Source organism: Microtus ochrogaster, linkage group LG8, assembly GCF_000317375.1.
Source record: "Microtus ochrogaster isolate Prairie Vole_2 linkage group LG8, MicOch1.0, whole genome shotgun sequence".
In the NCBI taxonomy this organism is placed as follows: Eukaryota; Metazoa; Chordata; class Mammalia; order Rodentia; family Cricetidae; genus Microtus; species Microtus ochrogaster.
The window spans coordinates 24,252,768-24,273,802 of record NC_022033.1 but is presented as its reverse complement, the minus strand read 5'-3'; the positions used below and the strand labels follow the sequence as shown (position 1 = coordinate 24,273,802).

General features: G+C 49.6%; 1 protein-coding gene across 1 annotated transcript; it reads right to left on the bottom strand.

Moving 5' to 3' along the window:
• Positions 1-10: 10 nt before the first annotated feature.
• Positions 11-16,738, bottom strand: Sdcbp2 (syndecan binding protein 2). Its single transcript, XM_026787107.1, has 9 exons — positions 16,693-16,738; positions 7,715-7,787; positions 6,274-6,343; positions 5,442-5,542; positions 3,035-3,193; positions 2,294-2,469; positions 2,042-2,213; positions 774-865; positions 11-530 (listed from the first exon to the last, which is right to left on the bottom strand). Exons 2-9 carry the CDS (start codon positions 7,766-7,768, stop codon positions 476-478), a joined length of 879 nt encoding a protein of 292 aa, XP_026642908.1. The 5' UTR covers positions 7,769-7,787; positions 16,693-16,738; the 3' UTR covers positions 11-475.
• Between the last annotated feature and the right edge of the window lie 4,297 nt (positions 16,739-21,035).

Genomic DNA, 21,035 nt, shown 5'->3' with positions numbered 1-21,035 from the left:
AGTCAAGGGTCACAACTAACCTACAGACAGATAGTCAAGGGTCACAACTAACCTACAGATATACAGTCAAGAGTCACAACTAACCTACAGACAGTCAAGGGTTACACAAGTGATCTATACACATCCGTGATAAAGATCAATGAAGGCAACACACAAGGAATTCCTCTGTCAAGTGACTGACTTCTAGAAGAGGCAAAATTCTGCAAAGGGACCCAGCAGCACTCGGTGACATTCTGCTGTTCTGCCTAAGTGCCCAGCATCTGGAGCACAGAGAACCAAGTGCCTGCATCACATCTGTGCTGCAGCATTGCTAGGAATCAGGATCCAAGGAGTTAGGAAACAGCAATGACAGACTCATCCACTATGTATCCCCCTGGGACATGCCCCTGAAACGCCCAGACCCGAGCAGCAAACCATCTGCAACTGTTGCCATCTTCGCTGCAGAATGGTGGGAGGCCTGGGCTGCCCTGTGACTTCAGATGTCTGGAATGGAGTGGTCCATGGTGTGCTGCAGCAGCAACGGGGACAACCTAGACAGGGCGAAGATGACAGCGGCTGAAACTGGCAGCTGTCCTTCACCCCCACCCCAGCCTGTCCGCCCCACTCATCCCCCACTTCTAAGGATCTCAAGTCATGAGAAGCCACTAGCCACCATGAACTGAAGAAGAGTCAAAGACAGAACAAAGCGGACAGAGCTCCGGGTCAGCACCGAAGCTGCCAGGGCATAGGAGATGGAGAGAGAGCAGAGGGCAGAGGTGGGTTAACAGCCTTACTTTTTGACCATGTGCTCATAGATCACAGTAGGAATGAGGGTCAGTGTGATGACGTTTCCAGCTGTGGTCAGGATCTCTGTAATCTTTTTGTCCTGAAGAGGAGGAAAATGATTGGTCATCGTGGGGAACAAGAATAGCATTGCTACCTGACTGGTAGGTAGCTCAGCATGGCTGTCCCTAGAGGACACCATCTACACCTCACACCTGCCTGCAGCAGCTGGCTGCCCAGGACCCTGGACATCTCAGGGAAGCTACTGTTCCTCTCATTTGAGAATTGGCAGGGTCACAGGACCATGGCACTGGCCTCCCATTCTTGGCCTTACCCCCCAAATGTGATTCTCCAGCTTCAGCCACAGTTACACGTGGGCTTCTGTGGGGGACACTAGGTCCACCTACGTGTGTCCTCAGGCTCTTGCTGGCTCACCAGTCCGAGCCAGCCACATGGGTCCTCACCTATACCTTCTGACTAGTAAGACCATGAAGAAAACAACAGTCTTTATGCAAACGGTGTTCACCAGACAAATGACTACAATTACGGTAACAAGCCTCTGGTCCCTGATCAGGTCCTAGTGACCATCATTTTGCTTTGCTGACATGTGGGCTCCTGTGGAAGACACGGGGCCCACCTGTGTGTGTCTGCAGGTGTGAGATGCCACCACCTGGCCCATGAGCACTATGGGATGGAGAGGCACTCCCACCATAGTGGCGTGAGTCAGGACTGAGTTGCCCTTACTTGTTCAAGTCTCAAACCACAGCTCATCACTGCCCATTCCCAGAAGACACTTCTCTTCCCACATCTACAGCAAGGGCCTACAGCCGTGTGTACCTTCTTGCTCTGTAAAGATAGAATTCACCTACCCTCCCTGAATAAGTCAAGGCCAGAAACGGATTTCCAAATCACCGTTTTCTAAAGGAAACCCAATTACTGAACGTGATCAGCATCCAAACAGAAGCACCGCACAGAGGAGGAGGTGTCCTTGTGGCCAGCAGCCACCTGCGAGCCCAAGTCCTCACACATGACAATACCCCACACGCCAGCACATCTTATCTTGCATGCTAGTAACTAGAGTGAATTCTTCCGGGCACCTACTCATTCTGATTGACACTGCTCAGAGCGCCACGCACACAGCATACTGAAGTCCCCATCTACCTTAGGATGGGGACGTTGAGGCGTTGGTAGGTTCTACAGCCTACGCAGACAGGAGCCGTCCCAACCCCACCATCTCCACAGTGCCTGCATTTCACGACAGAGCTACGCCACTGCCTACCTTCAGCCCAATCACGTTCTGTCCGTTCACCTCACACACATAGTGGTTGGTGAGAAGCCCATTACGGGCTGCGGAGCTTCCCTTTACCACAGATACAATCTTCCCCTTCTTGATGAAAAAGCCAACTTGGCCTGAGCTGTCCTTGTGCATCGTGACAGTCCGCTGGAATGGCCTGGTAGAGAGTAACAGTAAGCTGGCCTTGTGGGTGTGACCGGAATCAGGCAGGGAGGATGCTGGGACCTGGCTACTGACCTGTCCCGCACAATCATGACGATCTTCTCGGCTGATGCCTTCTTCAAGGCTTTGTGAGCTTTGTGTGTGCTCCACCCCGCACAGTCACACCCATCAATCTGCAGGATCTGGTCCCCAAAGCGTAACCCCACGAGGGATGCGGGGGTATTGGCCTGAACCAGCTGCACAAAGAGCCCCTGGGAAGCAAGACTCCAGAGTCAGCACTCCTGGCCCCTCTAAGATGTTCTTTTCCCCTTACCCTGTGAGCTTACAGTGTAGTGGGATCTAAGATCTGCAGGGGGATACGCAGGTTACCCCTGTTTTCCTGGAGGAGAAAACACACCAGAACCCACAGAGTACGCCGAATTGGGATTTCAGCATTACACTCAATTCTCCTGTAGCACCCTTCCCAAAGGCATCTGGCTGGCTTTCTCTGCAGTCATCAGGAAGCCAGACCCATGGGAGTTGGGGTGCAGGAAATGGGGCTCTGAGAAAAAGGAGCCTAGTATTGGACTTACAGAGGATTCCTGCTGCAACTAGGCTTAGCCTTGAGGCCTCCGATATTAAGGTGCCCGCTTTCAACCTTCCTTACTGTGGGGCTCGCTAAGCCCTGGGAGGGTAGGCCCCTGTACACTACGCCATCTCAGACTGCCTGGAAATTGTCCCAAAGGGAAGCTTGTATCCCTGGGGCTGTGCCAAGTGCTATTTAGCACCAGAGGGGCACACCGCCCTCCATGGGGCTCCTCCGCAGACCTGGATTACCTTGTCAACAGTCTGCAGGCGCAGTCCAGTCTTGCCACACTCGTCCTTGCACAGATGGATCTCACGCACTCCGGGTTTGATCTCTGCACGCAACACACCCAGGTTGTTCCCAGAGACTGGTGCTACCACCTGGCTAGGCCCAGGGCTAGTGACCATCATCTGCAGACATAGTAGTGGGGAGTTAGCCAGGAAGGATGAGTACAATATTGAAACAGTCCAAGTTACACACACACACACACACACACACACACACACACACAAGCACCCACACACACATTTTGCAGAGGCTAAAAAGGAACTGAGCTTGATGCTGCCACTAGAGGGCATTACAATCCATACTCTTAAACATGAGAGGAAAGGGAAAGGAAACTGGGTTCAGGAAGAGAGAAAATAAAGATTCCTTTATTTTCCTTTTTTGGGGGGGGGCTTCAATACACATTTATTTAAAGTGAGGCATCTGAAGAACAAATAATTCTTAAATTGTGATTCAGGTTGAAACAACTTCATAAAAATATGCTGAGACCAGGCACATCCACAGATCTCAACCACAAGATCACTTCTTTGCCCACAAAGGAAATGAATATCAAGAAGAGATCCACTTACAATTCACTTAAAACAAGGACATTTTCACAGCAAATAATGCACCATGAAAATGAAAGACTAGGTTTGACTTTGTCTTGAACCAAGAATAAAAATTAATGAATGGCTCCTAGACAGAAAAGCCATTAGGAAAATGCAGGTGAAGACTCGTCATAACTAGTGGTGACACGGAGTGCTGGTGAGGATGCAAAGACACCAGGCATTTGGCACCACTGGCAGGAGAGGAGAATGCACAGCCCCTCCAGAAAATAGCCTGACAGCTGCCCGTGAACATATACTTATCACATTGTGCAGCAATTGCAGATTCCACCCTGTTATGCCAAAAAAGGAAACTTGTATCTATAAGACAGTCTTTATATAACAGCTCTGTATGCAATTGTTAGAGACTATAAAATTGTCCTTGTCAGGTAAGAAGCGGCAGCTATGCACACATGAGAACCTGAATTCAGATTCTCAGAATCCACATCAAAAGCTAGGCACACGACCATGCATCTATCACCCGGTGTGAGGGAGCTGGGGAGACAGAGACAGGAGAATCCCTGCCATTCATTACCCAGCCTGGCTGAATCAATGAGCTTCAGGTTTAGTGTGAGACCCTGTCTCAAAAAACAAAGGTGAAAAAGGCTAGAGCAAGACATCGACCCTAGTCTGCATGCGCACGTGCGCGCGCGCGCACACACACACACACACACACACATTCACAGACACACAACTAACACATACTTAGAACACCCTCAAAGAGTCATAGTTTCTGGTTTTCACTTATATAGCATTCTGAAATGATAAAATTATAGACAGAAAACAAGGCTGGGAGTGTGGCACAGAGGTAGAGCATCCTTACACGAGGTACCCACTACTGCCAAAGAAATAAAAAGTCAGGGAGGAGGAAGAGTAAAGAATGGAAGAAAGGAAAGGAAGAGAAGGTTGCCTAGAGTTCTAGAGGGTTGGCGGAAGGAAGAAGTGTGACCACAAAGGGATAGAAGATCTTCCTGAGGAGAGATGGTCCTACCCAGACCTATAGACACACTTTCCTCGTGTAAATTATTGGACTTCACTTGGTGAAGCAGAGTTGCAAGTTATCAGGAACCTACTGTTTAAAAACACAAAACGTTGAAAACATTGAAAGTAAGTACAATAATAAAAATTTCTGAGTCTGGAACTGGAGGGATGGCTCAGCAGTTAGGGGAACTTGCTGCTCTTGAAGTTCCTAGCACCACAGGATGGCTCACAACCTTCTAGAACTCCAGTTCTAGGGGTCTGCCACCCCCTTCAGGCCTCCTCGGGTACCAACCACACATGTAGTACACATATATGCAAGCAAAATAATCATATACATAAAAATATAATAAAACAAATCTTTTTCAAAAACATCCAGGAAGCCAGGCAGTGGTGGTTCATGCTTTTAATCATGGCACCTGGGAAGCAGAGGCAGCCTGATCTGGAACCACAAGTTCCAGAATAGCCAGAGCGACACAGAGAAAGCCTGTCTCCAACAACAACAACAAAATCTAGAAGAAGTGGTGCATGACTTTAATTTCAGCACTTGGAAGGTAGAGGCAGGTATTTCTATGACTTTGAAGCTATGGTCTACATAGCCGGTTCCAAGTCAGCCAAGGCTACACAGTGAGACCTCATCTCAAAAAAAAAATCATAAGTCAGGGTCAGTGCATCTGGGTTATAAAGAATGGCTGGGATGACACACCTGAACATGCATGCACGCGCGCGCACACACACACACACACACACCTTCTTAAATGGTAAGATCTAGATGTTTAGTGATCATCTGAGGCAGGAGACAAATACCTACATTGTCACCATCTGGAATCTGAGGCAGGCTCTTCTGGACTTCTTGGCTAGAGAGGGACAACCCCATGTAACTCTCCAATTCTGCCAAATTTGGGTACAACTCTGGTGGGAAGGAGGAGACAAGGTGTCACTCAGCAGCTTGAGCAGAGCCGGCTTTGGTTAGCCAGGGTCAGTCATTTTCAGTGAATCTGGAATACTTCAAGAGCACCCTGATCCCCTGGAGCATGTAGCGTGTCCCAGGGATGCTTGCCAGTGGCAAGGGCCAGCTCTGCCACAGGCCTAAAGCACCCTTGTCTAGGAGCAGCCTCAGGCATCACTGAGGTACTCAGTTCAACTGCTTCGTCATCAGCTGGACAGGGGACACAAAGCCAGAGCAGGTGCCGGACTACCAGGGACCACAGGCCATAACAGAGGAAAGCTCAGAGACACAGCAGAGCACAGAAAAGGCGAACCATGGGCTCCAGTTTCTCTCGTGGGGCTGACCCAAGACCGCTATGGGCTTCTATAAGGGCTACCTCAAAAATCCGCTCTTCCCAGATGATCTGCCTATGGTCGCACCAAATCAGGCAATTTCTGCTTCAGTGTCAGTTTCTCCAATGTTTCCTCAAAGGGTAAAGGTGAATTGTACACGAGCCCCACCAAGTGACAGGTGAGAAATGGCCAGAGTACTGGGCCACATCCTTAGGGTCAGGACAGCGCACACACCCAGAAGAAGGGGGCCTGCCCAGGAATAGGAGCCTCAAGTTGCCTGCCATGCGTAGTGAGAAGCCCGGCAGTGCTGGGGTGTGTGATGGAGCTGGAGCTGTCATGACACTGGGGTCAGACTCACTCACCTGAAAGCGGGGGTGCAGAAGCCATGGAGGTCGATGGTGTGAGCATCCTGGGTGTGGCTCTGGCTTGGGCCTGAAAAGAACGTGGAGAGTTGCTAGCTGTTCAGAGCATTGAGTAAGATTGTAGACGTGTGGTGGCGGGGTGCTTGATGCTCCAGACCACATGGAAATGTAGCCCCTACATGTGCATGTGTATAAGCCAGGTGTACAAAGTCAAATACTGCCTGTGCTCACTCACACCAAAGCTACATGGATCGTGCTCTGTAGCTCAGTGGAGCAACTACGATGCACAGCCAGCAATGGCTAATATTCCAAAATAGCTTGGAGGAGGTTGAGTATTCCAAGCGCAAAGAACTGACATAAGCCTGGAATGATCGATGTGCCAGCCCCCCACACCCTATCTGACCAGTACAGTGTACTGTACACAGGTGGAAATGTCACATGCACCCTGCAAATATGCATATCCACAAAGTGTCAATTAAAAATAAAAATAGTATGCTTCTGGCTTATGAGAAATGGGACTCAGCAGCCAAAAGTACTTGCTGCTCTTGCAGAGGACCTGGGTTCAGTTCCCAACACCCACATCCCAACTCACAACCGTCTATGACTTCAGTTGCGGCGGATCTGACACCCTCTTCCGGCTTCTGTGGGTACCAGGCATGCACATGGTACATATACATTCATGCAGGGAAAACACGTATACAAAGTATAAAAATAAATAAATCTTTCTTAATGTGCCCTCTTTGAACATGCATCTTTCTGGCATGCATTTCTCTGGGGCCTGTAACCAACTATTTTCTTTCCATGGCAGCCAAAGCATGAAAGCCCAACTCCCCACCGAGTTCTCAGGGGGAAAGGCTGAAATTCCCAGAGACTTCTAGGAACTCAGAGGGGCTGGAAGAGGCTGTCTGGGGTTGAGCACGCTGAACCCTGCATTTCCTGGAGAAACTGGCTGGCACCTGGGGTGCTCCTTCAGAGGATGCGGAAGTGCCAGAACCCACATGACTGTGGCTGCTTTTTCTTCCTCTCAATGGGCCTTGACTCCTGGACTCTCCCCTCTACCCATCAACCCAGTGGTTCCCATCATTCCTTGTGCTGTGACCCATTATTACAGTTCCTCATGTGTGGTGACCCCCCAACCATAAAATTATTTTTGTTGTTACTTCATAACTGTCATTTTTGCTACAATTATGGATAGTAATGTAAACATCTGTGTTTTGCAATGGTCTTAGATGACCCTGGTGAAAGGGTCATTCAGCTCCTAAAGGTATCTCGACTCACAGGTTGAAAGCCACTGCATCAGCCTCTGCACTGGTCCCAGGGCTTCCAAGGACTTCCCAAGGGCTCCCAGTACCCAGCATCCCCCAAGACAAGCTTTAGTTACTTGGGCTAATTCCCAAGGTCACCATAAAGGACTCTAGACGAATGGAGCCTGTTTCCTTACCTGGATGACTTGGCCCACCTTCAGGTCCTCCAGAGATGGGTACAGGACAGACATACCTGCTCCTCGAAACACCCTGTAGAGCAGAGAGGGTGAGGAAGGTTGAGGATGCGGCTCCCAACCTTCTGAAAAAAAAAATGCAGGACAGCTGGCTCCTGCCACCTGTACCCTACAGCACTCTAAGACCACCACCAGGAGTTGCTGTCCCAATTTAAGGAACAGCAGTCTGTTTCTCAAGCTCATAATCTCCACCCATAAAATCCCACATCTGACTGATCCTGAACCTTAGAAACCAAACCTAGTGGATCATTCAAGATGTAGCCAGAAGAGGCAGGGTCAAGGGCCATGTGTCAAAGGTCAGGTGAACCACTGAGTTTTCCTCATCCACATCCAATTCAGCAGGTGCACATGGAGCAGCTGTTGCACACCAGGTGGGGCTGGCAGCTGGCACAGCACCACTCACAACCAGAAGCAGGTTGGGACTTAGCATTGAAACAGAAAGGCGGGAGACTCTAGGCACTCCCAGCCCTTCCTTCCATCATGAGTGTTTCAGCTTCACAGTGTACCACCATCTTAGGCAGAGCTGTTGCTGCTGCAATGGAGCATCATTGATGACCTAAATCACAAAATAATCCCTCACCAGTTCAGAATTATGAATAATAAAAGGGTTATTTATTTAAGGGGAAAACTTACAGATCACTGTCCTAGATAACAGTCCTCTGTGCAAACAGGAACAGAGTCTAGCACCCAAAGCGGGAGACAGAAGCATGAGAGTGGGCGCATGTTTACTGCTGCTTTTACAGTATAAGAGACCATGCCCAAGTGGGCTGGTATCTTAAAGGCTATTGGCTGAAGGAGCGGAATGTGTTCCCACAGCACCTCCTCCTTTTGTTTAAATAAGAGAATTCCAAACCCAATACAAAACTATATACACTAGGAACAGATATCAAGTATAATTAGAATTACAACCAGCATAAACAATATTAAGCAAGGAACTTAAGCTAAATGTTTTAATAAACATTCTATCCTATGGTGTTTAAGCGATCTGTAAGTTTTCCCCTTAAATAAATAACCCTTTTATTACTCATAATTATGATCTGGTGAGGGACTGTTTTGTGACTTACGTCATCATCTGGCACCCCTGACTCTGTCATACTTCCTGCCCTCTGCCAAGCAAGCCACTCACTCCAGCTGGATACCACACCCTACCTCCCTGTCACCTCCCTCTTGCTGGACCTGCCTCCTAGGTAAAGGTCACTGCCCTGCACACTGGGCCCTATCATCAGGATAGGCTCTGAGCTATATACCCACCTCAAATTCAGCTATCCTGTGCCTTCCCAGTTCATGGCCACTATTCATGGTCAAGGTATGTCCTTCTGGCCCACATGTAACAGGAATGCCAGGAAGTGGCATAGGGAACTGATTAGGCTGCACCATGATGTGTGAAACCAGCCCCATGACCCTGCATGACCCACAGGGCACTGAGGGCATTCTCATGAGTCACTTCTCCCTATGTACCTGCTGCCTCAAGCCATGTCCACCTTAGCTACCCTCCCCCACCCTTCCCATGTAGTATTAAGTCCCTCCCACCCACGTCTCTGCCATACAGACCTCCTTCACTGTTTTGTCGCTCATCAATGCCACAGCATCCCCTAAATAGGCCATGGCTTCCTCTTTCTCTGCTCCCCAGACAGTAGGCAGCAGGCCTTTTAAAGCATGAAGCCAGGATATTGTGGCTTTGCTTGAAGCCCCGGGCCTCTTGGGAGGCAGGAGTTGATGCAGAGGCCTTGGAGGAGTAATGCTTGCCAGCGTTGGCTGAGTCTAGAACACAGCTTCTGTGTGCCGATCTCAGGAAACGCTTCCCAGATCTCACCTGACTAACGCAGGTCTCTTAATCCCCTCTGATTCTCAGTTCCAGCTGACCAGCATCTACTGGCCGAGGAAGTGATGGTTATTTACTTCAGTGGCGCTGGTCTCTTACTAAATACAGCTGAGTCTTTAGTCCCAGCTGGCCAGAACCACATTTTTTTTTTTTTTTGGTTTTTCGAGGCAGGGTTTCTCTGTAGCTTTGGAGCCCTGGAACTAGCTCTGTGGACCAGGCTGGTCTCGAACTCACAGAGATCCGCCTGCCTCTGCCTCCCGAGTGCTGGGATTAAAGGCGTGCGCCACCACCACCCGGCTCAGAACCACATTCTTAATTCAAAATATCAAACGGCCCCTCTAGGGCCTTTGCTTCTCTCGGAAACTTCACAAGCCGGGTCTCCGCCGTCTTCACTGCTTTTGGCACTATCCTCTAACCTTCAAGTTCTCTCAGTAGCTCACCAAACTCTGAACACTCAATGGTTTTTCCAGCCCGAAGTGGCAAAGCCCTTCCACAATCCTCCCCAAAATATGGTAAAACCACAGCAATAGCCCACAATCCTGCTATCAAGTTCTGCCTTAGGTTTATTAATGATGTCATGAAACACAGCAACTTATGACCAAAATCAACTTGGAGAGGAGAGGGTTTCTCTTACTTTCATATTCGGAATCACAGTCCATTGAGGGACACCAAGGTAGCAATTCAAAATGAACAGGAACCTGGAGGCAGGAGCTGATGCAGAGGCCATGGAGGAGTGCTGCTTACTGGCTTGCTCCTCATGGCTTGCTCAGCCTGCTTTCTTATAGAGCCCAGGACCACCAGCCCAGGAGTGGACCTACCCACCAATGGGCTGAGCCCTCCCAAACCACCCACTAATCAAGAAAATGCTCGACAGGCTTGCCTACAGCAGATCTTATGGAGGAGGCATTTTCTCACAGAGGTTCCCTCCTCTCAGAGAACCCTAGCTTGTGTCAAGTTGACATGGAAATAGCCAGCACACACACACACACACACACACACACACACACACACACACACACACACACACACCATTAGCTTCCCTGGAACATAGCCTATATTTCCTAAAATCTAAAATGGCCCCAAGGGCTTCCTAAATCTTCTCTGGAATGGAACTGGTGGTTCAAGGGCCACATATAAGGAAATTGTACTTGACCTTGCAGAATATTTAACAATTTGCTGCTTAAATGCAGAATTGTAGATGCTACCCTTCTCATTGGTCCTGGAAAAGCAGGAAGCTTTGGCAACTGAAGCTTCAGCTGAATATCCCCAGACTCCAGTGTGCACGGCCACCACTCTCTATCGCCTCTTATACCCAAGCCACTTTATTCACTGGCTTTGAGTTCCAGTAGATTTTTGTTTGCCATTTTGGCTTCACTCCCCAGTTCCACAACTTTCTGTTCCCCCAACCCCTACTCCCAACTGCTGCAACAATGAAATATTTCCAGATACTGGCATGGATGTCACTCTCTCCCTCATCCCTCAGCCTTAGAGGGGTAGTCCCTCTGTCTGACAGGGACTGTCCGAATCGCAACCTCTGGTCCTCGTCCAGCTCATTCCTAACAATTCTCAAGTCTATAACCATTGGATCCTTCACACAGGAAGCCTGCTTTGATTGGCCCATGCCGTAGTGCTCCCCCTGTGTCCTTATCCTGTTTATTAACCAGTCTTGTAGTTGACTCTACTTGTTCCGCAGTTTGTTAGATTGGGAGTCCCAAGAGGGCCTTCTCATTGGCTGCAGAACAACTCGAACCCTGTGCATGGAGGATAATGCAATGATATGGCAGAGGCAATACATCTGAAATTCCACTCTTCCCCTTGTAAAGCAAAGTTCTGTTATTTCAAGGCCATGCCCTTCTTAAGAATGGAACCAAGAACCAGAGGTCTAAATGCACCTTGTGAGGTTTTTTTGTTTTTAAAATATGCATTGGTGTTTTGCCTGCATGTACATCTGTATGAGGGTGTCGGGTGCCCTGGAACTGGAGTGACGGACAGTTGTGAGCTGCCATGTGAGTGGTGGGAATTGAACCTGGGTCCTCGGGAAGAATGGCCAGTGCTCTTGACTGCTGAGCCATCTCCCCAGCCCCCACCTTGTGTGTCTTAATCCTGTGTAGTTCCTTAAATATGAATTGTCAGATTATGGGCCTGCCCCTTTAAGATGATCACTCTAGGGGATCAGATCCTTCAGCCTGATTTATGATCCTACCCAGAACCCAGTTCCTCTGTGCTCCTTGTCACATGGTCTCTCCTAGACTGAATCATGTGGTGTGGCAGTTTCTGCCACTCTCTGAAAGGACATAAAACTCAAATAATTTCCCACAGCTCTCTCCTCCCTGATCTGTCTATCACAGTTTCTCTCTGCCTCTGCCTCTGCCTCTGTCTCTCTCGTTCCCTCTCCAGGTTTTGAAGGGAAGCCCTAATCATGTTGTTTTTAGTAGAAGATGCCATCCTTCTGAATGCTCTCCCTTGTCAAGGCCTGGCTATGGCTCCTGTGATCTCAAGGCTTTCCCCCCAACAAAGTTCATTCCTGAAGGGTACTTTTGTGTCGGCTTCTTTCCAACACCGTGCCCAACTTACCCAACTGCTTGCAGCCCCTCTTCTCTGACATGAACCTGTATCAGAGAATCTGAAAATAGGAAGTTCATTGCTAATCTGTACTGAAAAATATAAATAGCTGACCAGGGAAGTAACATCGCCAAGACTCCTTGGCTGCTGGAGGAGACAGCTGCAGTCCTCAGTCCTAGACTTTGGGGGCAAGAATGACTATCCTAAGACAAGAATTCCCAGGAGAACGGGCCAGCATGACTCCAATCTTTTAGATCTGCTAAGGGAAAACTTCTTCTGGAACCTGCCCTACAGAGCACCCTCCAGGTGGCTTTTAACCTTGAAATAACGCCCAGCAGTTACCATATACCAAGTTTGCTTTGCCACCAGGAGTATGCTCTGCACAAATACGAACCTAAGAGACCACCCTGTCTACCTTTTTCTGTTGTTCTGTTGTTGTTGTTGGTTGTTGTTGTTGTTGTTGTTGTTGTTTTTCGAGACAGGGCTTCTCTGTGTAGCTTTGGAGCCTGTCCTGGAACTCACTTTGTAGACCAGGCTGGCCTCGAAATCAGAGATCCGCCTGCCTCTGCCTTCCGAGGCTGGGATTAAAGCTGTGCACCCCTCCCCCAACTATGTCTACCTTTTTCTAACAGTACAGCAATAGAGCAGGCACATTTTGCAGCTGCCCTCTGAGAGAAAAGAGGTCCAGAGTCCCCTAGAAGGGGCGGTGCAGTCTTTTATTGCAGGCTGCTTGGTGCATAGTCTTTTATTGCAGGCTGCTTGGTGGGTATTCTTTTATTGCAAGCTGTTGTTCTTCCCCTCACTACAAGGAGTCCTTGCCTGGGCGGTAACTCAAAGACGAACCCTGTGACCCGTCCCTTTTTTCTAGAAATGGGAGTGAGTAGGCACAGACTCTGCACACTTCATGCACTAAGGATCCAGCATTCCAACCGTCCAGGGACCATCCTCCGTACGCACCAACGTCACACGGTTCCACGACCACCCACTCCACAACCGGCCTACACTTCGCAATCCCAAAGCTCAGAGCCCAGCCGGAAGCCTCGTCATCCGTGTGGGCTACAACAGAAACCCCGCTCGCTTGCGTGCGGTGCCCATAGCGCATGCGCGCCCGGCCCTCGTGCTGTGGACTCCCAGGATACCCCGCGGCTGCAGAGCCACCATAGCAACCTATTGCCGCTGAGTTGCGGAAGATGCTAGTAGAAACCACCCAGCCTCTGATCTCCTTCTGGCGTCGGTATCCAGAGTCCAGCAACACAGCAGAGTACCGGACGCGAAGACCAGTCAGGCTCTGCATCCCTTCCTCCTCGTGTGTACCCAAAGAGACTCAGCCGGTGCTTCTCCCGAGAGCCTCTTGTTGGTCGTAGCTGGTCACCCCGCTTGACTTACTGGGTACTAAGGCAGCATTGGATGGGAGAGGAGAACAGAGTTCACACCGGGCCCCGCTACTCGTTCTGAAAAGGAGAGTCCCTCTCCCTTTTAGTTTAGAAGCGCCTTCAAATCCCTAGGTGTTGCCTCTGATGTTGCCCTCTCTCCCACGCTCTCAGGATTCCGGCCTGACCCTGACTCTTGACCTGCCCTGCTTGAAAATGCACCCCCCCCCCCACAGACACCAACCACCAGTGTTGAAACTATTGGCTGCCTGCTGCCCAGGGAAGTGGAGTTGGCTGAGGGATCACTTTCCACAGACAGTCAGATTGATCACCCTTCATAAGGGACTCAGGCAATGGACTCAGGGGGTGCAGGGGAATAGCTGGAAACGCAAGGAAGGCCATCTCCAAGGGAGAAGACCCGCCTATGCCCATGAAGGATGGGGAGTTTAGGCCAGTGAAGGGAGAGTGGAGTATTCATGGCTAGGGAGTTCCACCTGCTGTTTGGATATTTATTACCTTCAAGAGACTTTCTGGAAGTTTCCCCAAATCTTGACAGCAGCCCCACCAAATACACCCACGGGCTGCGCCAGAAATCTGGGAGTTACCGTCAGCTCCTGCCTTTACCTTCTGGGAGAAGCGACACCTAGCTTTTGACATCAGAATTAATCTCAGACTTCAAAAATGCCTTGAGTGGCTCCTGGCGGGCAAGTCTCTGTCGCTCACTGCATTTCGTTCATTTCACATGGCTTGCTGCTCTAGAACTCAACCTGCTCCCCTTGCCCATTCCCCGTGCCCACTCCCCATGCGTGCATGCTCTGCAGTGCTGTTCCGTGTCTTGAATGCCATCCACAGTTCATGTGGCGAACCATTCTGTTCTAAGCCTCCCTCTAAAATATCCTACCCACACACAGCCCCCAAGGTTCTTCAAAGCTCTTCCCCCTAGACCACAGCATCTCATGTATCCCTAGTCATTATTCACTCGACAGATGTTTGGGAAGCATTGAGCCAGGCTTTTTTTCCCCTGGGACTGAAATCCCACCATGTTTTTGAGTTTGCCTGTCATCCTCACTGGCCAAGCCCAGAGTCCTCCTAAAGTTAGAGGAGGAGAAAAGCAGACACTGGGAAGAGAATTCTGACACCTAGTGAGCCATTATTTCCTCCCAACTGAAACAACAGCCCCAAACCGGAAGGGAGTAGGAAACCTAAGAAACATAGGAGACTCTGAGAGGCTCGGAAAGGTGTGACCCACAAAGCCCTCCCCGAGGTTATATAAGCAAGTGAGCAATTGTCAGGGAAGAGATGGCTCTTCCTGAGGAGTGATCTGCAGTCGCTACCCTTGCTGGAGTGGGCTCTTCTGAGGAGTGGTCTGCAGTCGCTACCCTTGCTGGAGTGGGCTCTTCTGTGACGTAGCTGCCTTCGAGCCACCCAGGCTCTTTCAACCCCACTAAACTCCGTGGTTTTGCCACTGTTGACGTGGGGTCTTTTATTTGGTCTGTCATTGGTTCTGAGGTGAACAGATGTTTGTTCACATCTCCCTAGGAATGTCACTTGACACCTAGTCGCAATGTGTAGAAAGTCCTTGGAAGAATAACCGGGCGTAGAAAGGGAAGCGACAGCCCTAACGAGGGACACAGAAAGTCCTGTGACAGGGAGTTTGTTCAGTTCCCACAAGTTGTTAGCTTCTTCTTCCTTGCGCCTGGAGGGACTTTCCTTCCCCACACCTTTCCGATTCCATCCCAGAGCTTTCTATAGCTCTCCATATCGTAAGCAACAATAACACCTACAGTGTATCAGCAGTCAGACCCTGTGGAATCAGAAGGGCTGGAAGGGGCCCATCAGCCCCCGTTTTTGAACTTGGAGAACACTTTGTTCCAAGCTGCTGGAGCTCTGGGACTCCCACTTGTTCCTGCGGACAGCTCATCCATCCTTCAGAACACAGAAGCGTGGGTTACTGCAGAGGAGTAAATAGCTCCTGTAAGGCCAGATTAGCCCAGGGATCTGGTGAATCTGCGAGGAGGAGGCTGTTGCTAAGCCACAAGCATGTGCCCTCTCTGTTCAGGGCTGCGTTGTGCCAAAGGGAACCGGACTCAGGAAATGCTGTTCCCCCAGTGAAGGGCCAGGGGAGGCAGAGCAAGCTAGGATGTTAGAGAGAGGCCTAACCTACTGCCTCCGTCTGTGAGAGCAGAGACCAGGCAAGGCTCTATGGCATTTCTTTTGTAATAACACTTTCACCGCAGAGTTATCCGGGCATAAGAAGATTAGCTAATAATAAATAAATAAATAAATAAATAAATAAATAAATAAATAAATAAGAAGGTTAGCTAAATGCGATGCACATAGAGACCACCTAGCGCAGTGCCCAGCACAGGTAGGCAACTCCATACCAGCTGTCTGCTCAGCGCACATGCGTTCTTAGTACCCCTAAGTCCAGGTACTGTTTGAGACAGCAGCAGTAAGAAGTGAGCAAAACTGTCACTCTTTGAAGCAGGGACTTCGTACTGAAGAGCTGAATTTAAAAGCTCTAAGACTCTGTAGGCTGTGTCAGGTGGGGGGAAGAACTGGAGAGGAATATGAAGCAGGACAGAGAGCAGAGAGAGGCAGTAGGACTAGGGGAGGCTTGCTGTGGGGCGAGAGGCATTTGAGCAAAAGCTTACAGGGCAGGGTGGGCAAGAGCAGTCCAGGGAGGCGGGGCCGCTGCACACACCCTGAGCTGAGAGTGTCCTCTGTGTGGAGGACACCTGACCTGAGACTGAAGTTAGCTGTTCAAACTCCGAGGGAGGAAACCTGCGAAGACGGGAGACCTCCAGAGAGAGGTCCTGGAGGGCTTGAAGGTCTCGGTGAGAATTGGGCCTTTCTTGAGTGAGAGAGCCACTAGCGAAGTCTGAGCACCCAAGAGCCACAGCCTTTGTGGCCTCTTGGCTAGGGGCAGTGGAACAGACTTGAGGCAGGGGTAGAAGTATAGAGAAGGGCAGAAAATCATTCACTTCAGACACTGCCTGCACCTGGGGTCAGAAGAGGAAGGCTGTGCACCCATTGCAAGGGCGAAGCACGTTTAGAAAGGAACTGCCCAGGAAGTCCTAGACCACAGGACCAGGGAGGAAAGAAGTGGCCTTTGACCAGGTCTTGCTTAGCTCCTCGGTCCCAACCAACACAGATTCTGTTCTTACCTGCTGGCCAGATGCTGTGTATCCGTCTCCGGCCACTGCAGAGTCTCTCGGGATGTACTGGTGGCCTGTGTTCCAGTTGGATCCCTGCTCCGGGAAGGGTGGTGCCCGCCCCTTGTTCAGCTGACTCACAGTGAACTGGGATGGGCCCAGGTTAGGCTGTGGCTAGGTAAACAGAGCTGTCACCAGGCCCACATGAGGCCTCTGCCTTACTCCAGACACAGAGGTGGGCTTAGGGATACACAGTTGATAGGAGTAGGTGTGCAAACCAGGGCTACTCGGCCCTGTGAGGAAGGCAGCCCTGGCTGTGGAGGCCTCGCTCTGCTGAGGGGGAAGTCAGCTGACTGGAGAGCGGTGGGATAAACAGCCTGGGTTTTTTAGGGTGGCCATATTTTGTAACCTAGTGTACTTCTTAGAAAGGGTCTCAGACTGAACCTAGGGCTTACCATTTTGGATCAGCTGACTGTCCAGCAAGCCCCTGGGATCTGTCTCTACACCCTCTGTGCTGGAGTGCTGGAGTTACAGATGTGTGCGGCTGTTCACAGCTCTCACATGGGTGGTGGGGTCCTCATTACCCACGGAACCATCCAGCCATGTTTATTAATTTCCCAAGAGAGCAGTAAACATGGATCTTTAAAAAATTAACTGATTGTCTCCTGGAAGGAGAATTAAGGAACTGTGTTGCGATAGTGTTGGTGCAGGAAAACGTTTTTTCCTTTATTTCTTTTTGTTATTTTTTTTAAAGATTTATTTCTTTATTTAGCATACAATGTACTGCTGGCAAGGAAGGCACCAGGTCTTATTACTGATGGTTGTGAGCCACAATGCGGTTGCTGGGAATTGAACTCCGGATCTCTGGAAGAGCAGCCAGTGCTCTTATCCTCTGAGCCATCTCTCCAGCCTTTGTCATTTTTTTTTTTTTTAACACAGGGCCTCTCTATGTGGTCTTGGCTGGCCTGGAGCTGACTTTGTAGACCAGTCTGACTTTGAAGTCACAGAGATCTGCCTGCCTCTTCCTCCCAAGTGCTATGTTTAAGGTTCGTGCCACCATGTCCAGCTCCTTTGTGCGTTTTAAATTTTGAAATTTTTAAATGTATATTGATCCCACTAAATAATCATATGAGTGTCAAGTTAAACAGAGGAGGAGGAATTCCTGGTGGGTACGATTGGGTGACGTCGTCTAGAGAGGAACCTAGGAGTCATGTGCTGGGCAATCCCCTAAGGAATGACGGAGTGCACCTGCCTACTCAAGGTGGGGCGAGTATCAGGGATGGTTGCCAGGCAGGCTCACCTCACAGTTCCCATGATGAGTCTGGCAGGATTGTACTAACAGCAGATCCAGAGCCATTGCCTGCCTGTGAGGAGCCTACAGCCCAGAGTGCTGCACACGGAACACATCCCAGGAATGGCTGACACCCCGTTCACGTGGCCTTTCGCCTCTGACTCTGAGAATCGTCATCTTGTATTGCTTATGTTCCCAAAGGCTGGAAACTCAACCTGTTGTTCCTTGAGTGCAAGGCCTACGTGTTAGATCTACAAAGGATGTTCTCAAAATAAATACCACAACCAGGGCTGTGACCGGGATTTAGTTCTGTTTTTTATAGACTTGCAAGAATAATATTAATAGGTTTCAAACACTGGAGGCTAAATGTGCAGCGTTCCTTCAGAAGCTCCTTGACAGTGCTGCGGCAGACCTGAGCAATCAGCCACGGCACCTTCGCTCTGAGCTCATGGCTTGTTCAGAATCCTCCAGGCACGCAGGGTGCTAGGGTGCTGGTGGTGCACACCTTTGATCCCAGCACTCGGGGGACAGAGGCAGGTGGATCTCTGTAAGTTCCAGGACAGCCTGTTCTACAAAGAAAGTTCTAGGACAGCCAGTGCTATATAGAGAAACTCTGTTTGGGGAAGGAATAAAAAAGAATCCTCAGCTCACCTGGAGGCTGCAGGCTGCAACTGTCACCTCAAGTTGACCTATAAGGTAACAATCCTGTGCCTCCATGTTGGCAGGGTGTTGTCTGTGAGCTTCTTAACCCTGAGGCCTAGCATCATGCCTGCCACATGGAAGACTCTGTAAGTACTTACTCAAAGGACACATATCCTTCCTAGAAAAGACAAAAACAGTTACAGAACTTAAATATTCACCCATACTTAAAGGAAGGGTTGGTTGGGTTATCGGAGGTGAGTCCCAGACTCTGACACCACACTGGTTTCTAAATCTCTGAGCTGGGTTCTCCACAGCCAGCTGTTCCACAGGCTTGTCCCCAGCCCGACATGCATTAGTCACAGTGTGACATGGAAAAAGGGAGGTCGCTACCACAGTCCTATCTCTATGACTTAAGATGGACTTAGATCGGTATGGCTGTGTGACAAGGGAGAAATGAACCACAACGTTGAGAGCTGTGGCCGCCAGGGCAATCTGGGGAACTCAGCATGGCAGGTGAGTAACAAGAGGCTTTGAAGATGTCTGAGTCGCAGGAGGCAAGTGTCCTAAGGAGAGCACAAAGCCAGGCAAGGCGGTACACGTCTTTAATCGCAGCACTCAGGAGACAGAGGCATGTGGATCACCGAGTTTGAGGCCAGCCTGGAGGTTGATGCCTAGAGAAGATCATTGCATCGACACACATGTGCTAGCCAAACCACTTGAGTTGTACACGTGTCCTGCAGGCAGAGCGTCGGTGGAAAGAACATTGGAGATACCTCTAGGAAGAGGCAATGGAGAAAATGGAGTTGGGGACAACTGCCTGTCACTATTCTGAAGTAGCAACAGCAAGATGGATAGTTTCCTTGAATCAGGATGGCTATTTCTCTACTTGCCAGGTTAGTCACAAGCTTTACAGAGTTGTATCATATAAAGCTAATTTTGGAAGCATTCCTAAAGCTGATCACGGTAGTACATGCATTTGGTACAATAAAGTACAATGATTTCCTTGGGTTGGAGACCATCTTGCATCTTGGGCTATACAGTGAATCTCAGGCCAGCCAGATACAAAGCAATATTGTCTCAAAATAAGTAAACATGGAGGATGAGAGGGGTGCTGTGAAATGCTGTTCTCTGGATAGCACATGGCTGTTACACACAGAAATCCACGGTACCTATGGTTGCCTGTACACATTCAAGCCAGTTCCAGTTCCAGTATGGATCATGGTGTGACCTACCCGAGGCCCTACCCTAGCTGAGGAGCTATTGGCAATTGTTGCAAGGTAACTCCTCTCCCACCTCTGCTCCCTCTTCCCTCTTTGCATCCCTCCCTGACAGGGCATCACTATGTAGCCCTGGCTAGCCTGGAACTCATTATGTAGATGAGAATAGCTAGCATAGGACTCATAGAGATCCACCTGCCTCTGGCTTCCAAGTGCTGGGATTAAAGGTGTGCACCACCATGCCCAGTCTGAGAGCCACTTTTACTTGGAAAAGCTTTTTAGCAAACTTGAGACCCTTCTAAAATGAACGGTATGTGGATATCTTTCTAAACTTTAAGCTTTTAAACTCAAGACATGGTCGGGGTTGGGGAGTATATTATGAACATCTACAGACAGCTGAAGATTGACATTTTTAACTGATATTGGAATTTCCGATGAAGATCTAGGTTCTTCAGCTGGAGTCTGAAGGATGTAGGAAGGTTAAACTTGGTAGGGTTTATTCCTATGGACTGTTGGGCTGGTGGCTCATGGGGTGGTGGAGTTTTCACTCTCGAGTATGAAGTATGTGACTAGTGCTTAAGAGACCATGTGGTCACTGTGGCCATGGTTTCCCGACGCTGACCACTCTATGTGTCAGCCCGCTTCTTTCAGTTTGTTTTGAGACGATACCTTCAAGTAAGATATGTGGTGATCAAGTGAAGGTGGTGTGTCTAATGGTGGCCTCCAAGCCTTCTTTCTCAAGATTTTACAGATGAAGAAATTGAAGACAGAGTTTAAGTTTCATGCCCAAGGTAAGAAATGAAAGTCAAGTCACATTAGAAGCCAGGCAGTCTAGTTCGAGTCTATGCCCTTAACTGCTAGTGTGTGTGTGTGGTGTGTGTGTGTGTGAGAGAGAGAGAGAGAAAGAGAGAGAGAGAGAGAGAGAGAGAGAGATCGCGGCTGGGGAAGGAGGAAGGGAGGGAGGCAGCTCCTCTTTCCCTCTGTGGTAGCTGTCCCAGTTTTCTTCTCTCTGATTCCAGGAGGAAGGAGGGACCAGGTGGAGACACAGACCCTGCATTTTACTCCGGAAGTTGGCATATCAAGCAGGTTTGGGACTGCCCAGCTACAGAGAAGTTTAAAAAAAGCTTTCAACCTGCCGGGCGGTGGTGGCGCACGCCTTTAATCCCAGCACTCGGGAGGCAGAGGCAGGCGGATCTCTGTGAGTT